At 37.8% G+C, this 20,827-nt stretch overlaps 1 protein-coding gene across 1 annotated transcript in view; it reads right to left on the bottom strand.

Annotated features, from left to right (window-relative positions):
• The window catches only part of RYR2 (ryanodine receptor 2), a 333,950-nt gene that overhangs the window by 87,700 nt on the left and 225,423 nt on the right, over nt 1-20,827 (bottom strand). Inside the window, exons 58-63 of the mRNA XM_086626085.1 lie at nt 17,605-17,680; nt 15,702-15,828; nt 11,360-11,475; nt 10,008-10,072; nt 7,870-7,991; nt 4,566-4,615 (exon numbers count right to left, since the gene is read on the bottom strand). Of these exons, the coding sequence (XP_086482211.1) occupies nt 4,566-4,615; nt 7,870-7,991; nt 10,008-10,072; nt 11,360-11,475; nt 15,702-15,828; nt 17,605-17,680 (556 nt within the window). The remainder of the gene's footprint in view (nt 1-4,565; nt 4,616-7,869; nt 7,992-10,007; nt 10,073-11,359; nt 11,476-15,701; nt 15,829-17,604; nt 17,681-20,827) is intronic.

Raw genomic sequence — 20,827 nt, 5'->3', positions numbered from 1 at the left:
GTTAGCATTTATAGCAGGATCAGACATGGCCCACATGAATAACAGCCTCTGACATAATGTGCATCTCCTATAATCAATTTTTTTTTTCACACTTACATATGTAAAAAGAGAACTTACACACAACATGCCTTGTACGCATATGTACATCCCAAGATGTTGCCATGTACAAGCCACCTCTAAGTTTACTTTTTAAACAGAAGACAGATTTAGGCTACACAAATTTGATCCACAGCTTATTCAATATTTTGATTAAAAAAAAATATCTCTAAATATCTGCAAAAATGGAAACATCTTTTCTTGCTTCTCTACAAAGTTTCTCAATTCAAAGAAAAAAGAAGAAACAAGTTGAATGTTTAAGATAAGATAGATTTCTGGAAATACTGTCGTCTGCATACAGTGTACTATACTTTCTCACTGGTGGTTACTTGAAAATATTGGCAAACATACAACTAAAATTAGTAACCGTTTCAGTGAAATAGAGATTAAAAAAATAAATTGCAAGGAAGGAGTGAGAGGTTTATTGCAGCACTGAGCATGTTGTTCTATATTATCAAATTAGAAGGTATGGTAGTGGTGTTCATCCACAGTAGATGGATGAAACAAACCTGAATCACAGCTTCCATAGTGTCCCCTAGCCAGGCAGCCCCACCCTCTTTGGACTGGCACTGGTGGTCATGCAAAGAGACAGCAAGCAGATGAGAAAGCTGAGGTGGCCTAAAAAAATCCTACAAAGAAAAACACTGCAGAAGATAAAGTTTTCCGTCAGCTCCCATTTTTTTCCTTACTATTTTACTGCTCTGGTGATATGAATGCCAGTGCTGATGAAGAAGAGAGTGCAAGACTGTGCTAATGACAGCAGGGATGGAGGGAAACATTCAAAGTAACCTGAATTAAGACTGTGGATTAGACTGTCATGAAAGAGTATTTCAACATTCATCTTGCAGATGTGTATACGCTGCATGTTACAGTGCAGCACAGAGATGCTCACTCCAGTTCCCTGAAAATTTACATTGGGAATCTGTTTATACTATGTCGACAGGTTTCAAGAGCCATATATTTATTTGGAATCAGGTACTTGTATGCTGCCACTAGATGGAAAGGTCAGAAATTAATCTAGTTATTCTGAAAACCAGACAAACTTTAAGCATATTCCTGTAGCGTACACTGCAGTGTAGTTGGTTGCACAGACTGGGGTATCAAAGCACAACTCGGTGACCATGATAAATACAGCCCCCTTCAATATAAAATGATTGACACACTAGAGTTTGGTCAGTTTTATCCATGTAACGTTAAAAAAAGACTTTCAAAATTATCACAAAACTTCTTTTCTAGAATGTGTCCTTCAGGCAGGATTTGTTTCAGAATCTTAGAAAATGTTTGCTATGAAAGATAGGTTTAGGTTCAATGGAAATTCTGTGTCTTGCTTTTGTTCAGTGTCATGAATTTAGTTGTTTTCACTGTGTTTCTAAAACAAAAACCCACAAAAAAATCTTTTAAATTGAATGTTTCAAGAATCAGTTTGCTTCCAACTTGAGGTCATAAGTCAATTTCAGAAGGCCATCTTTTTTTTTTTACACTGAGTTATGAAACCTAAAATGAAGGATTTTCTAATGAAATTACTTTTATTAATATTGCCAATATTTCACAGTATATATATATGATCTTCATTAAATTACAAATATTCTTTTTTATTAATTAAAAATGTTCTTGTTTTTCATAAGTCTCAAAACTAGATATGAAGCACTCTGATGTAGAAATGAAAGTGCAGTATATAAAATTCTGTTATATCATGAAAGGGGAGCAGGTGATAAGTACAATTCAATAGGATAAAAACTGAAACCAGAGCTGTTCCTTAAAGGAACTCTTCACACAACTCAAAATAATAGAGGGTGAACATACGCAAATGCTAAACCATGTGACTTCAAGAGGTTGTAAGGCTAGAAGTACCCAAGGAGCTAGTATAAATATTAGATTGATAGTTGGATCACTGCTCAGCATGTATTACACATGCTGCTGATCTCATGAACTGCATAACTGAGTTTCTGTAACAATCCGAGGAGCAGTCCTACATATTTTAGAAAGCTGTATTATCATATCAGGAGGGAAGAACTGTTGCTGTATTGCAGAAGCGCTCAGGATGTTCATTCCAAGATGCCTCACTGGAAGGACACGTACAAATTATTCAGGGTGTCATTAGGCAGAGAAAGCCTTGTTTCCTTTTAGGAACTCCTCTGATTAATTTCTCTAAGTTCCCAAAATAAGTGAGCAAAATCAGGCCTTTCTTATCTGATATCTTCCACAGCTAATTTTTGTTTCAGATTACACGGATCTGTTTTACCAAGATGAAGGGTTTTTTTTAAAAAAATACTTATAGAGAAAGAATCCTTTTCTGGAGATTTAAACAACATAAAAAGTGAATCAAACTAGTCATATTTTTTTTTTTAAATTGAGAAAATATGAATTCAAATGTTCAATTCACCAAAACTATTCACTGAAAACTTTCACATTCAGCCCATCAATAATAATGAAAGTAAATCAACACAGTCTTACTGATGCACAGTTACAGCTCTTAAACAGTAGATTATTGGGGTCAAAATCTACTTTCACAGTGTAAAGAAATAATAATTTCATGCTGAATTACAATTTAATAATCTCAGTGACACTCTTAAATATCAAACGCAATTAACTGTTTAAGATCACTCTGGAAGACTCAGATGCTTAATTTTCCATTTTATCAAGACTTCCATATACAGCTTAAGCTACATGACTTTTACTAACAAGTTTCATACATGCAGCTGTATTTTCAAAAGAACCATTCAATTTCACTATAATATAAAACACCTATATAACAAAACTATATAGCATTTTGCTATTTGTTATAGCAAACTCCTCACTATCCATAAAGGTTATTATCAAGCAACTCTTGCTCATTCAAGAGCCTCCAAAACACACAAATAACTTTCTAGGCCCCAGCTGTGCTCTGAGGTTGTCCTCACGAGCATTTTTCCTCTCTTCTACACAGTCTCTGTCTTTGCTGGAGTATATGCAATTCTTTTGATCAGGTTTTCTAACATGTCACGGTAAGGCAAACTGTAAGGTGACTTTGACTTGAGTTAGTAGGTCCATAGTAAATGACCATACTCGAGAGTCTTATGGTGACCTTGTCATAACTCATGGAAAAACTACAGTACGCTTCTATGTTGCCATAAAGATTTTGTAGTCTTAGTTAATGCACACTAAGAAAAGAGTTAAAAAACAAACTGTAGCCGCAGTGAATACTCAACTAAACCCATCTGACTTATCTCCTTCTACCACTTGAACCCAGTCAAACAATAGGATATAAGCAAGCTGAGTTGTAGAATGGAAAATATCTTTTCTTAAGTACTGAAGAAAGTTACATTGACTTAGATTTTTAACTTTAACTTTTACTCATTTTAGAAAAAAAATCACACAATAGTGAATAAGATTTACAAAATTTTAATAGTATACCTGAGCTAGTTCATTCTTTGAAGGAAAAACCTAGGGTATAAACCAGAACTTATGTGTACATTTGTGACATACTCTACCCTTCAGGAAAAGCTGCAACAATGCCACAGAGCTGCAGGAATAACTCCATTCCTCCTATGATCTTTTGGCTTTACAGACAAATTCACTCAGCTCATGCCAAAACATATTTAAAAGCGATATCTCAAAATAACTTCTGATCTTTCTTCTCAGTTTAATGGTTTTCAGAATGGTCTGTAAGCTTTTTAAACACCACACTGCTGCAGCAAGTGAGTTCCTTCCCTTCAAATTGAATGAAATATGTAGGAATTGAGTTAGATGCATGTTATCTTAATCAATATCGAATTGGCTAATTACCCAATGTTCACAGATGCTGAAGTTTGCAATACATCCATCACAGAAGCTCTACATGCGTAGGATGTACTATTTCAACCACCATATCGTCATGGCATAAAAAAAATTGCAGAGTAAATGACTGTGCCAAACATCGCATATAATATACACACTTGATACAGACTTCAAATTTACTTCAATTAAGTGATTTTCACATGGCATAAGACAAACACCGAGCTCCTGCTAGATTTGCATAATACTAGAAAGATAGTACAAATGCATATGTGGAGTTAAGCACATCTGGGAATATTTCAGAATTCCACAGAAAATAACTAAGCATTTAGCCCACTACAAATTCTCCTTAATGACTTTCCAATACAAATGTACAGTTCTGATGTCCTGTTTTTCCCAAATGATTTAGAATAAAACAACAAATTAGTAATTATAATTAACTCACAAAAATTCTTTGGTAGGATAATGAAATCCAGATATTAGTTAAGACACACAGAAAATTCAACAAAAAACTCCAAACTGATAACTACAAAAGCTTTTTATTTCATCTAATAAATTCTGTGATCTACCAGCCTAAACAATTAGTGGTCTGTGAAGACCATGCATTTCAGCCATGCGGCCATGCAGCATGCAACAAAGCAGCACGTAACACAATGCAAAAATGGCAAAGAAAACCAAGTGATGGCCATGCTAGTATTTGTCAAGGGTCTCCTTACCAAACAGTGAAATCCTATGCCTGACAAGAACTCCAAGTTTGCAGAACAGGCTGAAGACAAGAAAAATAAAAGAGAAGAGAAGGGAAAAGGAAAAAAAAATAAGGGGGAGGGGAGAAGAAAGAAAAAATAACAGCTGATATATGAGCAGGAAAAGCAACATGATGTCACGCAGAAAGAATCAATTATCTGAGCAGAATGTGGGACAGAGTACTAAAGAAAGAGTCTTTAAGTGCACATCCTTAACAAACATGGTTAAATAAGCACATATTATAATTAAAGAAACAAAAAAAAAAAAAATAAAAGCAAAGCTAATTAATACAAAAGCATCCTCTTATATGATAACCCACAAATAAATAACCATCAAAGCTTTAAGAAGTAAAATGTGATCAGGGTGCTATTCAGGATACCACTGACAATTTGAAAACAAAAGATAAGGAAATCAGATTAATTGAAGTGTTTGATGGCAAATGTTTAACTAGTCCAATTTGGATCTTGTCATCTTGAACACAGTGAGAATTTCTTTTCAAATACATTGCTTTATAAAAACAATTAACATGAGAAATAGCCTGTTGCATGGTTAAAACCAACAAAAATATGATAGATGATTTCATTTCACTTGTTTGAATTACTTCCTGTGCTGATGAGCAGTGACCCTTTCAGAACAATGAAGTTTTGTGTTAATCCATAGAAGCAGGAGCACACAGCCCTACCCAAATTGACCTGGCTCTCAGATTTAGGAGGGATTAGCTGAATCTTCATGATCCAGTTTAGTCTGAGAATTTTCTCTGAGAGCAACAACAATTTTAGTGTTATTTTTTATGCTGCAAAACCTTTTATCTGCTATAAATGACATGAACAATATCATGTCATTTTATTAAGCTACTTAATTATTAGGCACATAGGCTAGTTATCAACCTCTGATTTAAAAGCAAAAGACATCGTAAGCATGTCTGCACAGTTTATGGATGAGATCTGAACATATTGTTCCATTGACAGACAGGAGCACCACGCCAAATGGAAACATTTATGTCCAGAATCAGAACAGCCAGGTTAATGTGGTGTTTAATCCAGCTAAGTAGCCAGTGCACAGTGATCCACTGTAGCAACAGCAACTGCTCTGTTTTAGAAATGAGTCTGGTTGGTGCATGTTCAGGGACCTCTGTTCACTCTTTTTTCCATGAGGAAGTCTCATACTCTATATTCTTTTATGAGGATCCTGGTTCACCTAGTCCAACGGAAAAGCTGTACAGAAGCATGTTAGCATCATAGAAATCTTGTGTCCATTCTAACAAAGACATGAAATAGCTCACAATCTATCTTCTCTTCTAACATATAAATGTTACTCAACTGACAGTAGTATTCAGCAGATGCTATGTTTTCACAAAGTCAGACTGAACCTATTATCTCCAGTGCAATTAGTTTAGGTCAAATAAATAAATAAATAAAAACATTAAAATGTTCAAATGGCCAGTACTTAGATTGATGTCCAGAACTAATTTTATACAACTGCAGTAGTACAAGGTCTTGTAAGATGGTCTAATGGATGAGAAGTGCAAAAAGCCCAATCCTGAAGAGTCTGGTTACAAATAAAATGGAATATAATGACACCATATTTGAGAAGGAGTTCTGATCTGTATTTGCCTGTAAAATAGATCTGAATTTAAACTATTTGCTGAACATGAAATTGTTATTGCAACTTGTTAACATTGTCACTGCATTATCAATACCCCAAATTATACTCTTGTTTAGCTTAATGAATGCAAGGTTATCTTCATTGGAAAAAGAAAGCAGTCAGGAACTGTCCTTAGCTTGAAGAAAATCCTGCGCATGAGTTGTACTCAAACAAATCTAAAGGGAAAACTCAACAGAAAATCCAAAATTCAGCTTTGGCAAACTCCCTACAATATTGTAGGGGGAGGGGAGGAAAAACCAATAGGAAAAAATGTTGAGAATCTATTAAAATGGCCTAAAACAACTCTTCAGGAAATGGATCATATAATGCAGTTTCTATAATCTTTGTGTCTTGATAATTAAGAAATTGCTCAATGGCACTAGTTATAGCTATCATTCATCCAAGGTTTCCTTGCATGTGTTTGCTTCTCTTTGGCTAACACTTCTGGATGGCAGGTAAATCAATTAAGTATGGCAGCAGCTCTAATCCTTTTGCTGGGCTACATGTTCAGGAATCTCACACAGCTAGACTGCATTTGTGCAGAAGTCCTGAATCGATGCAGCATGTATGCTGATACATCCACGTTTGACATATTGCAGAAGTATGAGGTTTCTTGGCATGACTTAACTACTGTGAAAATATGGTATCCAGGATGTTATAGACAGCAAAACAGCAGCTCATAGAGTGGAAAATTATCTAGATGCATGTGTTTTGATAGAGTTTTTTAATTCTTTTAAGAATGCCATTCAGCCAAGTTGCCAGATCAAATTAGTCCATGAGATGACACAGGATCAAGATAGCCATTGCTTACTTATCCTTAGCATTGTTGCTAGATACTTCACACAATCTTGCAAACCCTGCATGTCTATATGCCTATCACTTGGCTGTCAGTCTCGAAGAACAGCAATTCAGTTTTGCGCGGCTCACTACTCAGCCAAGAAGGCAACCATGACACCTGTACATTACAGATATGCAGTACATCCTGTGTGAAACTTGTAGTCCACCTTACTAAATGGAAAATATGGGCTTCAGTTCAATCAGAAGTGAAATTAAGTGAAAACATATCTTAAAGAGATGGTCTAAAAAATGAATAACTGCAGTTAAAGAATCAAGTTGATATTTCTGTCATAGTGCTACCGTTAGTACTGCAAGTAGTAACAAGGAGCAGAAAGAATGCAACTCTCTCATTCTTACTTTTTGTGGGGGACAGTAATAATGATACTTACTTAAACACAGTTATAAATAAGCTTGGCTTTTAAATCAACCACAAATTTTTTCAGGAATAATGATTTCAGTATATACCTATTTCCAACAGTGAAAACTGATACACAATTGTGTATCTGTGTCACGGACTCTGCAACTGATGTAGTGTTGCAAATAATGCTAAATTTAAATTTCCTGCATGCTGAAATCATCACCACTACATTTAAAACAGCATATAATCATAACTTTGTACTGCTCTCTTCATTGTATACAACGAATTTTCCTAACAGGAAAAGAAAGTGAAGAAAGTTTAATTTGTATGTTCATGAAAATATGTCTCTGCCTCCTATTTCTCACTTTCCCACAATCAACTGCTGCTGTTTAAAGACACACACACATATGCATACAGATTAATATTTTAAGTTTTACCTTGTCACCATTTCTTTCTCTTTATTAGAGGCATGACCTCCACTGCTCAGAGGTCTACTTGCTGCAGATAAGAAATACAGGCGATGATTTTTAAAATACTGATCAATCAAAGGGAGCACAACCTGAAATTACATCAGAAAGAAGTGGTTATCTCAGGGATTTCTTTACTATGTTCTGTATTGATCTTTGTAAGGCACAACTAAAGACAGGAGATTTCAAATTGTTTTCTGTTTTAAAACCCCCACGTATTTTTTTTCTTTAATGTCTATTCCTCTTTGAATTTATTTAGTATTCAAGACACTCAAAACATCATCAGGAAAGGCAGCAGAAAAAAATTTACATCATCTCTGGGACTTGATCTGTGTTTTTTAGAAGGAGTACAAAGCAGAAAGTATAATTTCATTTTATCTCACAATTTAAGATTAATCCAGTACCACATACTCAGACACAACTATTGCTGTTCACGTCTTGTAAGGTAGGTTTAAGAAAAATTCACCTACAACTGTCAGTGCACTAACGGCACTTAATTCTAGATACCATCAAATAAAACTCCCAAAACATCCTCACTCATTAAGGGCTTGTCCACAAAAGTTTTCTCATTTACTTCATGTGGCAGCCAGTACTCAATGTCCACCGCAGGTTTCAGGCAGGAGGAAATCCAAAATAAACAGCCAGTAAGAAAACTGGAAATCGCTTCCTTTTTGGAGCATTGTCAAAAGAAGGTGGAATGCTAGCTTCTGAGTCCATGAACTCGGCAAATAGTACCACACGGAAGTACTTTAAGGTATCGAGATTACAACTTACTGCAAGGATATCAGGGTTAGAAAATGCTGCAAACAGCTGCCTTTTCTTATTCACTAATGAATTCAAAAGACACTTTGAATATGCAAACACCATACAAGCTTTTAAGTGTGAAAGGTGTAAGAGCAGATTTTCTTAATTTATAAGGTGTAAAACCTTCTTGACACAAAAGGAGAACTGGCTGACAGGAATCTCATGACTTTCAGCAAGGGGAAGTGTAAAGTCCTGCATCTGTGGAGGAATAACCCCAGGTACCAGTACGCACAGAGGGTTGACCATCTGGAAAGTAGCTTTGCAGAGAAGGACCACGGGGTCTCAGTGGACAGAAAACTGACTATGAGCCAACAACACATCCTCACTGCAAAGGTGGCCAACAGCCTCCTGGGTTGCATTAGACAGAGCATTATCACCAGGTCCAGGGAAGTGATTCTTCCTCTCTACTCAGCACTGGTGAGGCCACATCTGAAGTGCTGTGTCTGGTTCTGGGCTCTCCAGCACAAGCGAAACATGGACATACTGGAGAGTCCAGTGAAAGGCCACAAAGATGATGAAGGAACTAGAGTATCTTTCAAATGAGGAGAGACTGAGGGAGTTGGGACTCTTTAGCCTGGAGAATAGAAGGCTCAGGGAGGATATCATCAATGTATATAAATATCTGAAGGAAGAATGTAAGGAAGATGGAGCCAGGCTCTTTTCAGTTGTGCCCCATGACAGGACCAGAGGCAATGGGCACAAACTGAAACACAGTGGGTTCCCTCTGACCATCAGGAAACACTTTTTTTACTGTGAGAGTGACTGAGCACTGGCACAGGTTGCCTAGAGAGAATGCGGAGTCTCCAGCCTTAGAGATATTTGAAAGCCATCTGTACATGGTCCTGGGCAACCTGCTCTTGGTGACGCTGTTTCAACAGTGAAGTTGGACTAGATGACCTCCAGAGAGCCCTTCCAACCTCAGCCATTCTATGATTCCATGATGGAGAAAACAGCATGGTTTTAAAACAAGGAAAGAAATAAGGAAGATGACAGTGATAGATACTTAGCTGTGTTAATTCCAATAATTATTGCTCACATTTGTCTGCCTGAAGATTGTAAATGAGAAAAATCTTCAGAATTGGACTAAACAGAAAACGTAGGGAGGTTATGAATAACATCATGTGAGTAGCTGCATATCATGGAGAAAAGAAATAATGTCATGTAATTTTTTCACATCTACACTTCATCCTACAGTATTTTCAAGCTGTTTTTATTACTACTGTAATAATCATGTTCACTAACAAATTCTTTCTCACTTCAACTACTTACTACGTTGACAAAGAATAAGCAAAGATATACTGTACTTTGGCAAAAAACTTGATTTCTTGTTCATATGGGAAGTGCTCTCCTTTGCCTCTGCTGCCACCATCTGCAGAGAGAAGAAAATTAAGCTCCTGTCATATATCCTAATTACAGTCTACTCCATTTATCTTAGAATGCATACACTATAAACAAGTAATACTGCTTGTCTTTAGATGTAGATTTAAGATATCACAAACAATATACACACTAAAAGTGGCATTTTATGACTAACTCATGAGAATAAAAGTTACAGCAAATAAAATGTGTAAAGAATAATTGTCCAAATCTTCATAAAAACATAGATATCTTGTAGTTCAAAAGATATGGATATTTTTGTGAGATGAAAATCTGGTTCTATATTTGGGTATTTCTAGATATTGGTGACAATTTGGAAACCTGAATCCAGATTCTAATGGAACACCTTTCTCCAGTCATACCCAGGAGAAACAGAATTATCAAATTTTTACTACTTATTTGTAGACTTTGTCTAAAGAAGAAAATTAATAGTTAGAACTACCCACCCGAAAATAAAATTGCTTCACTTCCCCCATTATATAAAATCAAATACTCTTTACAGACATAATCCAGTACAGCTCCCAGACTATTTATCCTTAATTTATTATCTTCTTTTTACTAATCCATGGGGGACATGACTAATCATGAGGGACATGGACGATATTTGTTCTACCAGTGTTTCTAGTGTTTCAGTATTTATTCATTATGATTCTTGTAGCTACGTCAAATCTATATAATTAAGTAGAATGAAGTCATGATAATCAGTCATTAGCAGCAGAAGCAACCCAATTTTAATCTTTAAAAAAGTAGATCAAGTTAAATCCTTTCCTTCATACCACTGTTGACAAAACGCATGCTGGGTGTTTGTGAAAGAACATTCTCATTGGGGGAGTTTGTTAAAGAGGTTTCTCTAGTCAACTTCCTCCTTCAGAGAAAATTTTAGAATGGTAAAAATAACTAGTTTAATTTGCTCTATGAAAAAGGGATTACATGTGAATAGAAAATATTAATGTGCACATGTGAGAGATTATCAATTTGTGTATAAATATAAGGCAGCAGCTAGTTTTCTTTTTCAAAGAATGAAAGTCATTATATATTTTGGCTGAACACTTTTCATTTGATGAATGAATATGGGAAAGTGGAATGAATATAGGAAAATGGAATGAATATGTGAATTACAGAATTTTCTAAAATTCACCATCTTCATCAACTATAGGAAACTAGAGGAAATACTGCTAGTCCAAGAATGTGTCATTTTAAAAAAAAATTTCTAGTTGTTTTTAAAATATCAAACATCTTATTTAACAATTCTTCAGAAAATGCACAAGAAGTACTGTACCAAACTCTAGAATGTACTGATGGGCTTCATCCACATATCTTATAAGTTGCTGAAGGAAACTGTAGGCAAAGCGTTTCTCAATGGAAGGTGTGTCTAATTCCAGGTCCTTAAGTCCTCTGTAAAAAGAAGCAAGTCAGTTTTTACACATGCAGAAGGACTCTTAGTAGTCTTACCTCTCCATGTAGTCTGAAGCCATTTTTTTCTAGTAAGGATTAACTGCTTATTAACATAAGAATTGTTCTGTGTTTGAAGTAAACAATACTCTTACAGCTATTTAGGTTTTGAGCAATTTGTTAAGATACAACTCAGATTTCCCAAGCAGAAGGTTACGGAAAAATGAGACTAATCAATCAGATTAATCCAGTATCATGGCAATTTCTTTCCCTTACTTGTAAGGCATATATGTCTTATATTTCCCTCCAGGGATTGATTCTCATGTGAGGGAGTTTTGAAACTGCCAAAATACTTTGATTTAAACAATCAAACCAGAAGTAAATCTAGTCTCTCTCATCATGAGTTTTCCCCAAAAGTCTTGAATGGAAAAACTTTGAATAGCTATGTATAGTTACTAGTCTGAAATGAAAAGCATATTTTCTTTCAACAAGTATGAAGCTGCAGAGAGTGTTTGCCTGATGTGGCCTGATGTCTGCTAGCAACAAGTTGGCAATGACATAAGCCTTGATTCTGCAGGATCAGAACTTAAATGACGGCACATGAAGAAGCTATGCTTAACCAGCAAGGGAGTCAGTCGCTCCACTGTCAGAGGCACCAAGTACATTAGTACTCAGTTATTTTGCAAGTTTTAAAAGCATACCTACTGAATAGAACTGCCTGGGTAGTGCACGTTTTTGCTTTAAATTAGAACATTGATGATGGTAGAGTTTAGTTTCAGTAAAAGAGACTCTGGAACTAAAACAGCTTTGTCAGCTGATACTTGTCAGGGTACAATAGCATCTACTTCATTAAGGTTATCTGATCAAGGAGAATCTCAATGCAGAAGAGAGTAAGATGAGGGAAGCCATAAACAAGAACACATAGAAACACAAACCTGGTACACAAAGGATAAAGGAGACAATGCTGGAGACGAAGTCTCCAGTTACTATGTAATGGGACATTAAAAAACTTCAGAGACAACTTGGAGAGGATCACCTGGATTTTGTCACTCCTAAGAGGGGACCTGAAGAACACAAGGATATGGAATATTCAAGGTAGGTCAGTGGAACTACATAAACTAATGACGGAATGTGCTCAGGAGGAGGATCAAGGAAGAGTAAAGGGGGAGGGAAGACAAAAAGGGGTACAGAAGGGGCGAGTCATGTAAACTGTGGCCTGTCAATGCATTGTCTGACTGAGCTGTGCACCTCACAACTAGTCTGTCATATCTTCTTATTAAATCCTTTTTATCTCTCTCTCTCTGTGCAATCTCACTCACTATCCCATGTGTATGTGTGTGCTGTGAGGAGTAAGTGCCAGTTTTGGCAAGACCGGTGTGAGAAGACATTAGCCCAGAACCTGCAGTCAGATTTGGGGTGCAGGTGCCCCCCGGCCCGTGGTGCTACCAACGGGAGTGAGTAATGGTCTCAGCATCAGTAGTGGGATAGGCCATACCTTTAGCGAATGTCTCTATGGGGCTGACAGACTTTGAGCCCAGAGTGTCAGCTCCTGCAGCAGCCTGGCGTGAGTGGAATTGGTGCTAGTCATGGGAGTCAGAAAGTGGGCAGGAGTGAGGCACCCCTGCTCTGAGGTGTCTGCAGCTGGACCGAGAGGGAGTCCCAGCTGCCAGCCACTGGGGTGAAAACGCTGTGTGTCTCTAAATACAGCTGATGTGAGGGGGCAGTGTCAATAAGGTGAGTGAGGGGCTCAGCGCCCGCAGCTGGAGTGGGACCGTGGGTCACAGGCCATGTGCCTGAGTGCCATGTACTTGGCAGGGGGTGAGTGTTTGTGTCTTCCCTAAATCCGGTCTGCATGAGGGTGCACTAGAGTAGAGTGGTCACTGCCAAAAAAAAGACAGGAAAGAAATGTGTGCAAGTCATATGTGGCAGAAAGTCAAGTGGCAGGTAGACCAAAGGAAAACACGAATCAAGCGCTTGTTTGTTTAGACAGCACAGTGGTCACAGGAGCAGCAAGTACATTGAGTTTAACTTGATAGAAAGACCTGCGTTTGACTTAGCACAGCAGGATGTAGATGTGGCAGGAACTATTTAGTAGATGACTGGTGTGTCCAAGTTAAGAATTATTTTACCATCCCTCTTAGCCTTCCACTCCTCCAAAAACCAAAAGCCGCTTTTCACTTTTGTTTAGGTTAGCTAGAAATAAAAGAGATTAGTCAAAAAGGAGCATGTAACCTTGAGTAAGTGTCTTTTGTCGTTTTGACAGGAGATGAGACAAGAAACCTTTGCTGACTGCCATCCTTCTTTGTACATCCTACTCCACTGAAGGGAAGTAAATTGAATTATTCCAGCTACCCTGACAGATTTTACCTAGAATTATTAGATTAGCTGTGGGAACTCTACAAACGGCTGAATTTCATATGTGATATAAAAAAAAGAAAGCAGGCAGATTTTGAGTAGATATTCTAGGCTAATTAATTCACAATGATTACTTAAATCCATCTCTGTGACTAGTTCATTCACTTATTAATGTGCAAGTCATACGAATCTCAGATATGCTTTCATCCTTTCCTAGTGACTCACATTTCTTAAGCCCTGCTGATGAGGCAGACAAGCCTCCAGTTTAATTAAAATTTTATTCACACTGCATTTAGTAGGTAAATACGTCATATTAAAACAAAAAGGAATTATGTGTGTTATTCTGCAGAGAATAGCATGTATATGTACTGAATTATGAATTATTCTAGTTGATAACTACATCTATTCACTATTAACTTCTTTGTCGGTGACATGGACAGTGGAATCGAGTGCACCCTCAGCAAGTTTGCTGACAACACCAAGCTGTGTGGTGTTGTGGACACGTTGGAGGGAAGGGATGCCATCCAGAGGGACCTTGACAGGATGGAGAGGTGGGCCTGTGAGAACCTCATGAAGTTCAAGACGGCCAAGTGCAAGGTCCTGCATGTGGGTCGGGGCAATCCCAAGCACTAGTACAGGCTGGGCAGAGAATGGATTGAGAGCAGCACAGAGGAAAAGGACTTGGGAGTGCTGGTGGATGAGAAGCTCAGCATGAGCCGGCAATGTGCACTTGCAGCCCAGAAAGACAAACGTAACCTGGGCTGCATCCAAAGAAGCGTGGCCAGCAGGTCGAGGGAGGTGATTCTGCCCCTCTACTCTCGTGAGACCCCACCTGGAACACTGCCTTCAGCTCTGGAGTCCCCAACACAAGGAGGACATGGAGCTGCTGGACAAGATCCGAGGGCTGGAGCACCTCTCCTATAAAGACAGGCTAAGAGCGTTGAGGCTGTTCAGCCTGGAGAAGAGAAGGCTCCAGGGTGATCTTATTGCAGCTTTCCAGTACTTAAAGGGGGCCTACAGGAAAGCTGGAGAGGGACTTTTTACAAGGGCATGTAGTGATAAGACAAGGGGCGATGGCTTTAAACTGAAAGAGGGGAGATTTTCATTAGATATAAGGAAGAAATTTTTCACTCAGAGGGTGGGGAGGCAGTGGAACAGGTTGCCCAGAGAAGTTGTGGATGCCCCATCCCTGGAAGTGTTCAAGGTCAGGTTGGATGAGGCTTTGAGCAACCTGGTGTAGTGGAGGTTGTCCCTGTCCATGGCAGGGGCATTGGACCTAGATGATCTTTGAGGTCCCTTCCAGCTCTAGCCATTCTATGATTCTATGATTATTTCTTTTACATTGCGGATTGTTTAAAAAAAAACTTTTTAAAAACATCACTTTTGATCTTTAAAATATTTTAATAACACTATACTCAGTTGAAAGAAATGATTAGTAGATTTTAGAAATAAAACTGTCTGTCTTATCATAGCAATTGCCTAGAAATTCCTATAGGGCACTACATGTGCCTGACCTGTAATGAAGACTTATTAATTCTATCACTTGCAGAAAATGTTTACTAACGTTTGGATGTATGGAGACACACCAGAGAGAAAAAGCATGCAACATGCTGCAATGTTGAGAGGAGAGGCAGAAGACACCCACAGATTCTGAAGAACTCTGTTAGTGCTTTCCAAAAACCCTGCTACTAACTCCGTAATCTATTTCTTCCATACAATGTTTTCTATGAAGTTGCTCATTCTTACTCTCAGGTACTGAAACCTTAAAATGATCGTATATTTTTCTTTAAAAAAAAAAAAATACTCCTCCTACTGAGGAGTATTAGACATATTAGACACTAATACTATAACACTAATACTGAACAGACAATTACCTGGAGACAACATATCCATTTATCTGTAGAAATTTCAAAATATCCTGTGCTTTTTCTCTGTCCTTGGCTTTTTCTTTGGCTGTGAGTGTATCATAGGGAACAAGGAGAGGATGGTTGCCTCCTCCTACTACGGAACATCAAGAGAATTAAAAAGCAGTTAAAGAGTTATCTGTTGACATGGTAAGTCCTGGTGTGTAAAAGCCATGTTATAATAATACACAGCAAATTACAGTAAGATCTAGTCTGAAATAACAACAGTGCACTTTTTTGTTTCTTTACACAAATCTAAAAATATTCAGATAGAAACTTTAGATGTGGCTCCAAGTATGTTTGAACACACTCAATTGCTGCAAGTACCAGGTAAAATGTTGAACCTACTACAAAAGCTCTTAAAGAAGAAAAAAGTGCTTAACTGTTAGAAATGTATATTATAATTACAAAGAAATGAAAGATTTCAATAAATAACACATCATTTCATAAGAAAACCAAGATTAAACAAATTTATAAACATATAGGAGTCCTGCTTTTAAACATTCTGTTGACAGCAAAAAGGGTTCTTGGAGTTTAATGAGATATATACATCTCTAAAAATATATGAAAGTGATACAGTTCTAGTATTATAATATATACCATATATTATATTATTATATATACTAAATACTATTATATATAGTATATAGCATAAATTAAAGACAGAAAATTAAAGTACATTATTCAAATGTGGTCCAGACAACTACCCAATCTGATTAAAAGAATGCAGCCAAAACAGAAATGCAAACAGAATAAACTGCATTTGTATTGCTTACAAATAGCTGATGTATTGATATGTCTCTGAATGTAGATAGCTAATTTGGCACGAAAATGAAGTTCCTATTATTAATATAAATATCTCCATAAAAAGCAACATTCTTAAGATTTTACCTTCTACAATCACTATGACATAGCAGAACACAGTAATTTTCTATTATAATTGCTATGAAACCCCAGGAAATTGTAAGGGTAATAATCAGGCTTATCTCAGAAAAAATACTACAGCAAGTCTTTAGTAACAATACTTAAAAAAAAAAAAGAACAAATTCCCTCTAGAAAATATTGGAGACATACCCTTAGGTGATTTTGTACACCACATATTCTAAAATTTTTCATTAGTCCTGTCTGAATCCATTTATGCAAAAATGCAAAATGGAACTTAGTGGGCAAGTCTGATGGGATTTTTTTTGTTTGATTTGAGTTTTTTTAGGAGGTACAGCCTTTAGCATCAGGATAATTGGGTTTTATTTTTTTGTCACAAATGTGATCTAATTCCACGTTATTACAGCCAAAGATAGATATGCAAAAAGGCATACAAGCATAGTAAGCGTACATGCCCTCTCTGTAGAAGTCATTAAGACTATAATAGATTATTCAACTACAATTAATACACGCAAAGTGTTCAATGAAGAGGAATGACACTTGCAATTTTCAGTTGGTTAACATACTTGTGTATGTGAAAAGCTTAAATGAATAATTGGAGTATTCTGTATCTGAAGTCTGCATTAGTATTCTGCTCTTCAGACATGTATAAAAAAATTTTTCAAGACTAGTATATGTATATACTGAAGGAAAAATAAAACCACACTCTTGAGGGCCAGGTTTTGCTCAGCTGACAAATACATCTACTTTTCACACAAAGAAACTTTGTCAGAAGCCTCTCCTTCATTCACAAGAACTGTTACACTGAGTACTATAAAAACATTCAGATACTAAAAATCACAAAATATTTACTTAAAATACTTCGTTGCTTCTTCTTTGTCATTTTAAATATACTGTTCCTTTTTTTTTCCCCAATCTGTTTTCTCAAATACATGACCTAAGCTAATCATATAGAACTTATAATACTGTAAATATCTATAGTTAATATTACCTTTTGCTTCAAGCTCCATTTTCTTTTTCTTTGCCCATATGTTATGGTAGTTTTCGGCCATCATCTCAGCCATAGCCTTAGGAAAACGGAGAGCTTAGTGATATGTGTTGCAATAGTTAACCCTCAAATAGGACAAATTTCTGGTTGATATTAAATAACAAGTTTTTGTCTCTGGGAAGTTCAATACAATTACACTGTAATGGTTCACGTAAAACAAGAGTTTTTTATTGAAAAATTATGATACAGAATTTGAGTAGAATGGCTATATGTATTGGACTTTGGAACCTGGTGCCGAAGAGAAAGCTGCTACTATGAAAAAGGAGGAACCACAAAGAGGAGTATAGTCTGAAAAGACTACTGGGGTGTCAGATGGGGACTTGATTCTCAAAAAAAATGTCAGTAAGAACCCTGTGAAAGCTCTGGTAGGGGAAACAAAGAACAGTAAGCCAGAAAATTGAATCAACATTGTTCCTGCTGGCTGCAGCAGACTGACTATAAACATATGGATATAGCCTGGTTGAGGTGGATACTTGTTTGTGTGAGCGCACTGTTAAAAGCACCAACCATTTTACCAGGGACTCCACAGATACAGCCACAGTTTCTTATTCATCATGAGATCCTTCCCCAGTGTGCATAACAGATAAGTAAATTCTTCCTATTAAAAAAACTCTTTCAGACTGGTAAACTAGAAGCTAGACCCCAGACTAAGCAAAATACGGACAAGCTCTCCAGTCTCTAACTATTAGGAACTACTATTTCAACATGAAACAACTCCTTAAACCCACCTCTCCTGTCCTCCTGATTGTATATCCTCTTGTACGCAGTCGTAGAATTTATTGTAGATGTCACTTTTCACTTTCATGGACCTATAGAAACACTCTTCTCACCTTCAGAAACGGTTCTGAGTAACCAGCATTTCTGAATATCAACTTTATTTGGGAGAATGCTCTTGAATTCAGATAACAACTTGAAACTTTTCAGCCATATCTTGTTTGTCTATAGGACAATTTGTTTCATAAACTTTCTTTCCAGTCGATACATTATTACATATGTCCCATATGGCAGATGTCTTCTATCATACACACTCTGGTCCTGGTGTTTTGATAACCCAGTTTAGGACCTTGGAAGAATATACTGCGCTCTGTTTTTCTTAACTTGGATACAAAGATGGTCTCAGAGCAAGACCTAGCTACTCATGGAGCCAGGATGTGACCAGGTGACCACTTAAGGACAAAATGAGAAGTATTTCCCAGACTTACAGTTTTAGACATGGTCATGATCAAAAGATGAAGAGAGACATTCAGTGCCCTGGGACACTTGGTAAGGGAATCTGGAGCACAGGTTATTTTTTCTCTCCTTCTAGTTGCAGGCAGTGACATAGGAAGAAATAGATGTATCCAGTCTATTAATATATGGCTCTGTAGCAGGTGTCACCACCACAATTTTGCTTTTTTTGATAATGGGATGGCCTACATGGCACCAGGCTTGCTGGCACCGGATGAGATTCACCTTTCTCAAAGGGGGACGAGGGTCTTTGTCCATCATCTAGTGGGGCTCATTGACAAGGCTTTAAACCAGACTTCAAGGGGGAGGGGGATAATATCAGGCTTGATGAAGACACACTGAGAGCAAATGAAAAGCAGCAGAAAAGAATTCCAGCCATTCCAGCCAGTAAGTCAGCATCATCGAGGGTCCAAATTAAATGTTGCAATGCAAGCGCATGTAGCATGTGGAATAAATAAGAGAGATGCATGCACGATTGCAAAGCTATAATGTTACTGGTATCATAGAGATGTGGTGGAATAAATCCTATGACTGGAGTGTTGGAATGGAAGGATACAGGCTTTTAAGGAAGGACAGGCAGGGGAGACGAGGAGGAGGTGTCACCCTCTATGTCAATGACCAGCTGAAGTGCATGGAGCTCCGTTTGAGAATGGATGAGGAGCCGACTGAGAGCTTATGGGTCAGGATTAAAGGAGGGTAGGGAGGCCCAAAAAAGCGGGTTAATATTCAAGGATCACCTCCAAGTTCAGGAGCAATACATCCCAACAAAGAGGAAGTTGGGCAAAAACGCCAGGAGGCCTGCATGGATGAACAAGGAGCTCCTGGGCAAACTCAAGCACAAAAGGGAAGCCTACCAAGGGTGGAAGCAGGGACAGGTAGCCTGGAAGGAATACAGAGACACTGTCCAAGCAGCCAGGGATCAGGTTAGGAAAGCTGAAGTCTTGGTAGAATTAAATCTGGCCAGGGACATCAAGGGGTAACAAGAAAAACTTCTATAGGTATGTCAGTGATAAAAGGATAAAATGTAGGCATTCTCCAGAATGAAACAGGAGACCTGGTTACCAAGGATATGGAGAAGGCTGAGGTACTCAATGACTTTTTTGCCTCAGTCTTCATTGGCAAGTGCTCTGGATGCACTGATGAAGTCACAGAAGGCAAAGGCAGGGACTGGGAAAATGAAGAACTGCTCACTGTAGGAGAAGATCAGGTTCAAGATCATCTAAGGAATGCGATGATCCACAAGTCCATGGGACTTGATGAGATGCATCCGCAGTTCCTGAGGGAACTGGCAGATGAAGTTGACAAGCCACTACTCATCATATTTGAGAAATCATGGCAGTCTGGTGAAGTTCCCACCAACTAGAAAAGGAGAAACAAATCCTCCATTTTTAAAAAGGAAAAAAAAAAATGACCCGGGAAACTGCAGGCCAGTCAGTCTCATCTCTGTGCCTGGTAAGATCATGGAAGCAGATCGTCCTGGCAACTATGCCAAGGCACATGGAAAAAAAGGTGGTGACTGGTGACAGCCAGCATAGCTTCACTAAAGGCAAATCATGCCTGATAAATTTGGTGGCCTTCTAGGATGGAGTTATAGCATTGATTGGTAAGCGAAGAGCAACTGCCATCCTCTATGTGGACTTGTGCAAAGCATTTGATGCTGTCCCGCTTGGTATCCTGGTCTCTAAATTGGAGAGACATGGATCTGACGGATGAACCACTTGGTGGACAAGGAATTGGCTGGGTGGTTGTACTCAAAGAGTCCACTCAATGTCCAAGCGGAGAACAGTGACTAGAGGTGTTCCTCAGCAGTCAGTATTGGAACTACTGCTGTTTAACATCTTTGTTGGTGACATGGACATTGGGATCGAGTGAACCCTCAGCAAGTTTGCAGGTACACCAAGCTGTGTGGTGTGGTCAACATGCTGGAGGGAAGGGATGC

Source organism: Tauraco erythrolophus, chromosome 2, assembly GCF_009769465.1.
Source record: "Tauraco erythrolophus isolate bTauEry1 chromosome 2, bTauEry1.pri, whole genome shotgun sequence".
NCBI lineage: Eukaryota > Metazoa > Chordata > Aves > Musophagiformes > Musophagidae > Tauraco > Tauraco erythrolophus.
This window is presented reverse-complemented; position numbering and strand designations above follow the sequence as displayed.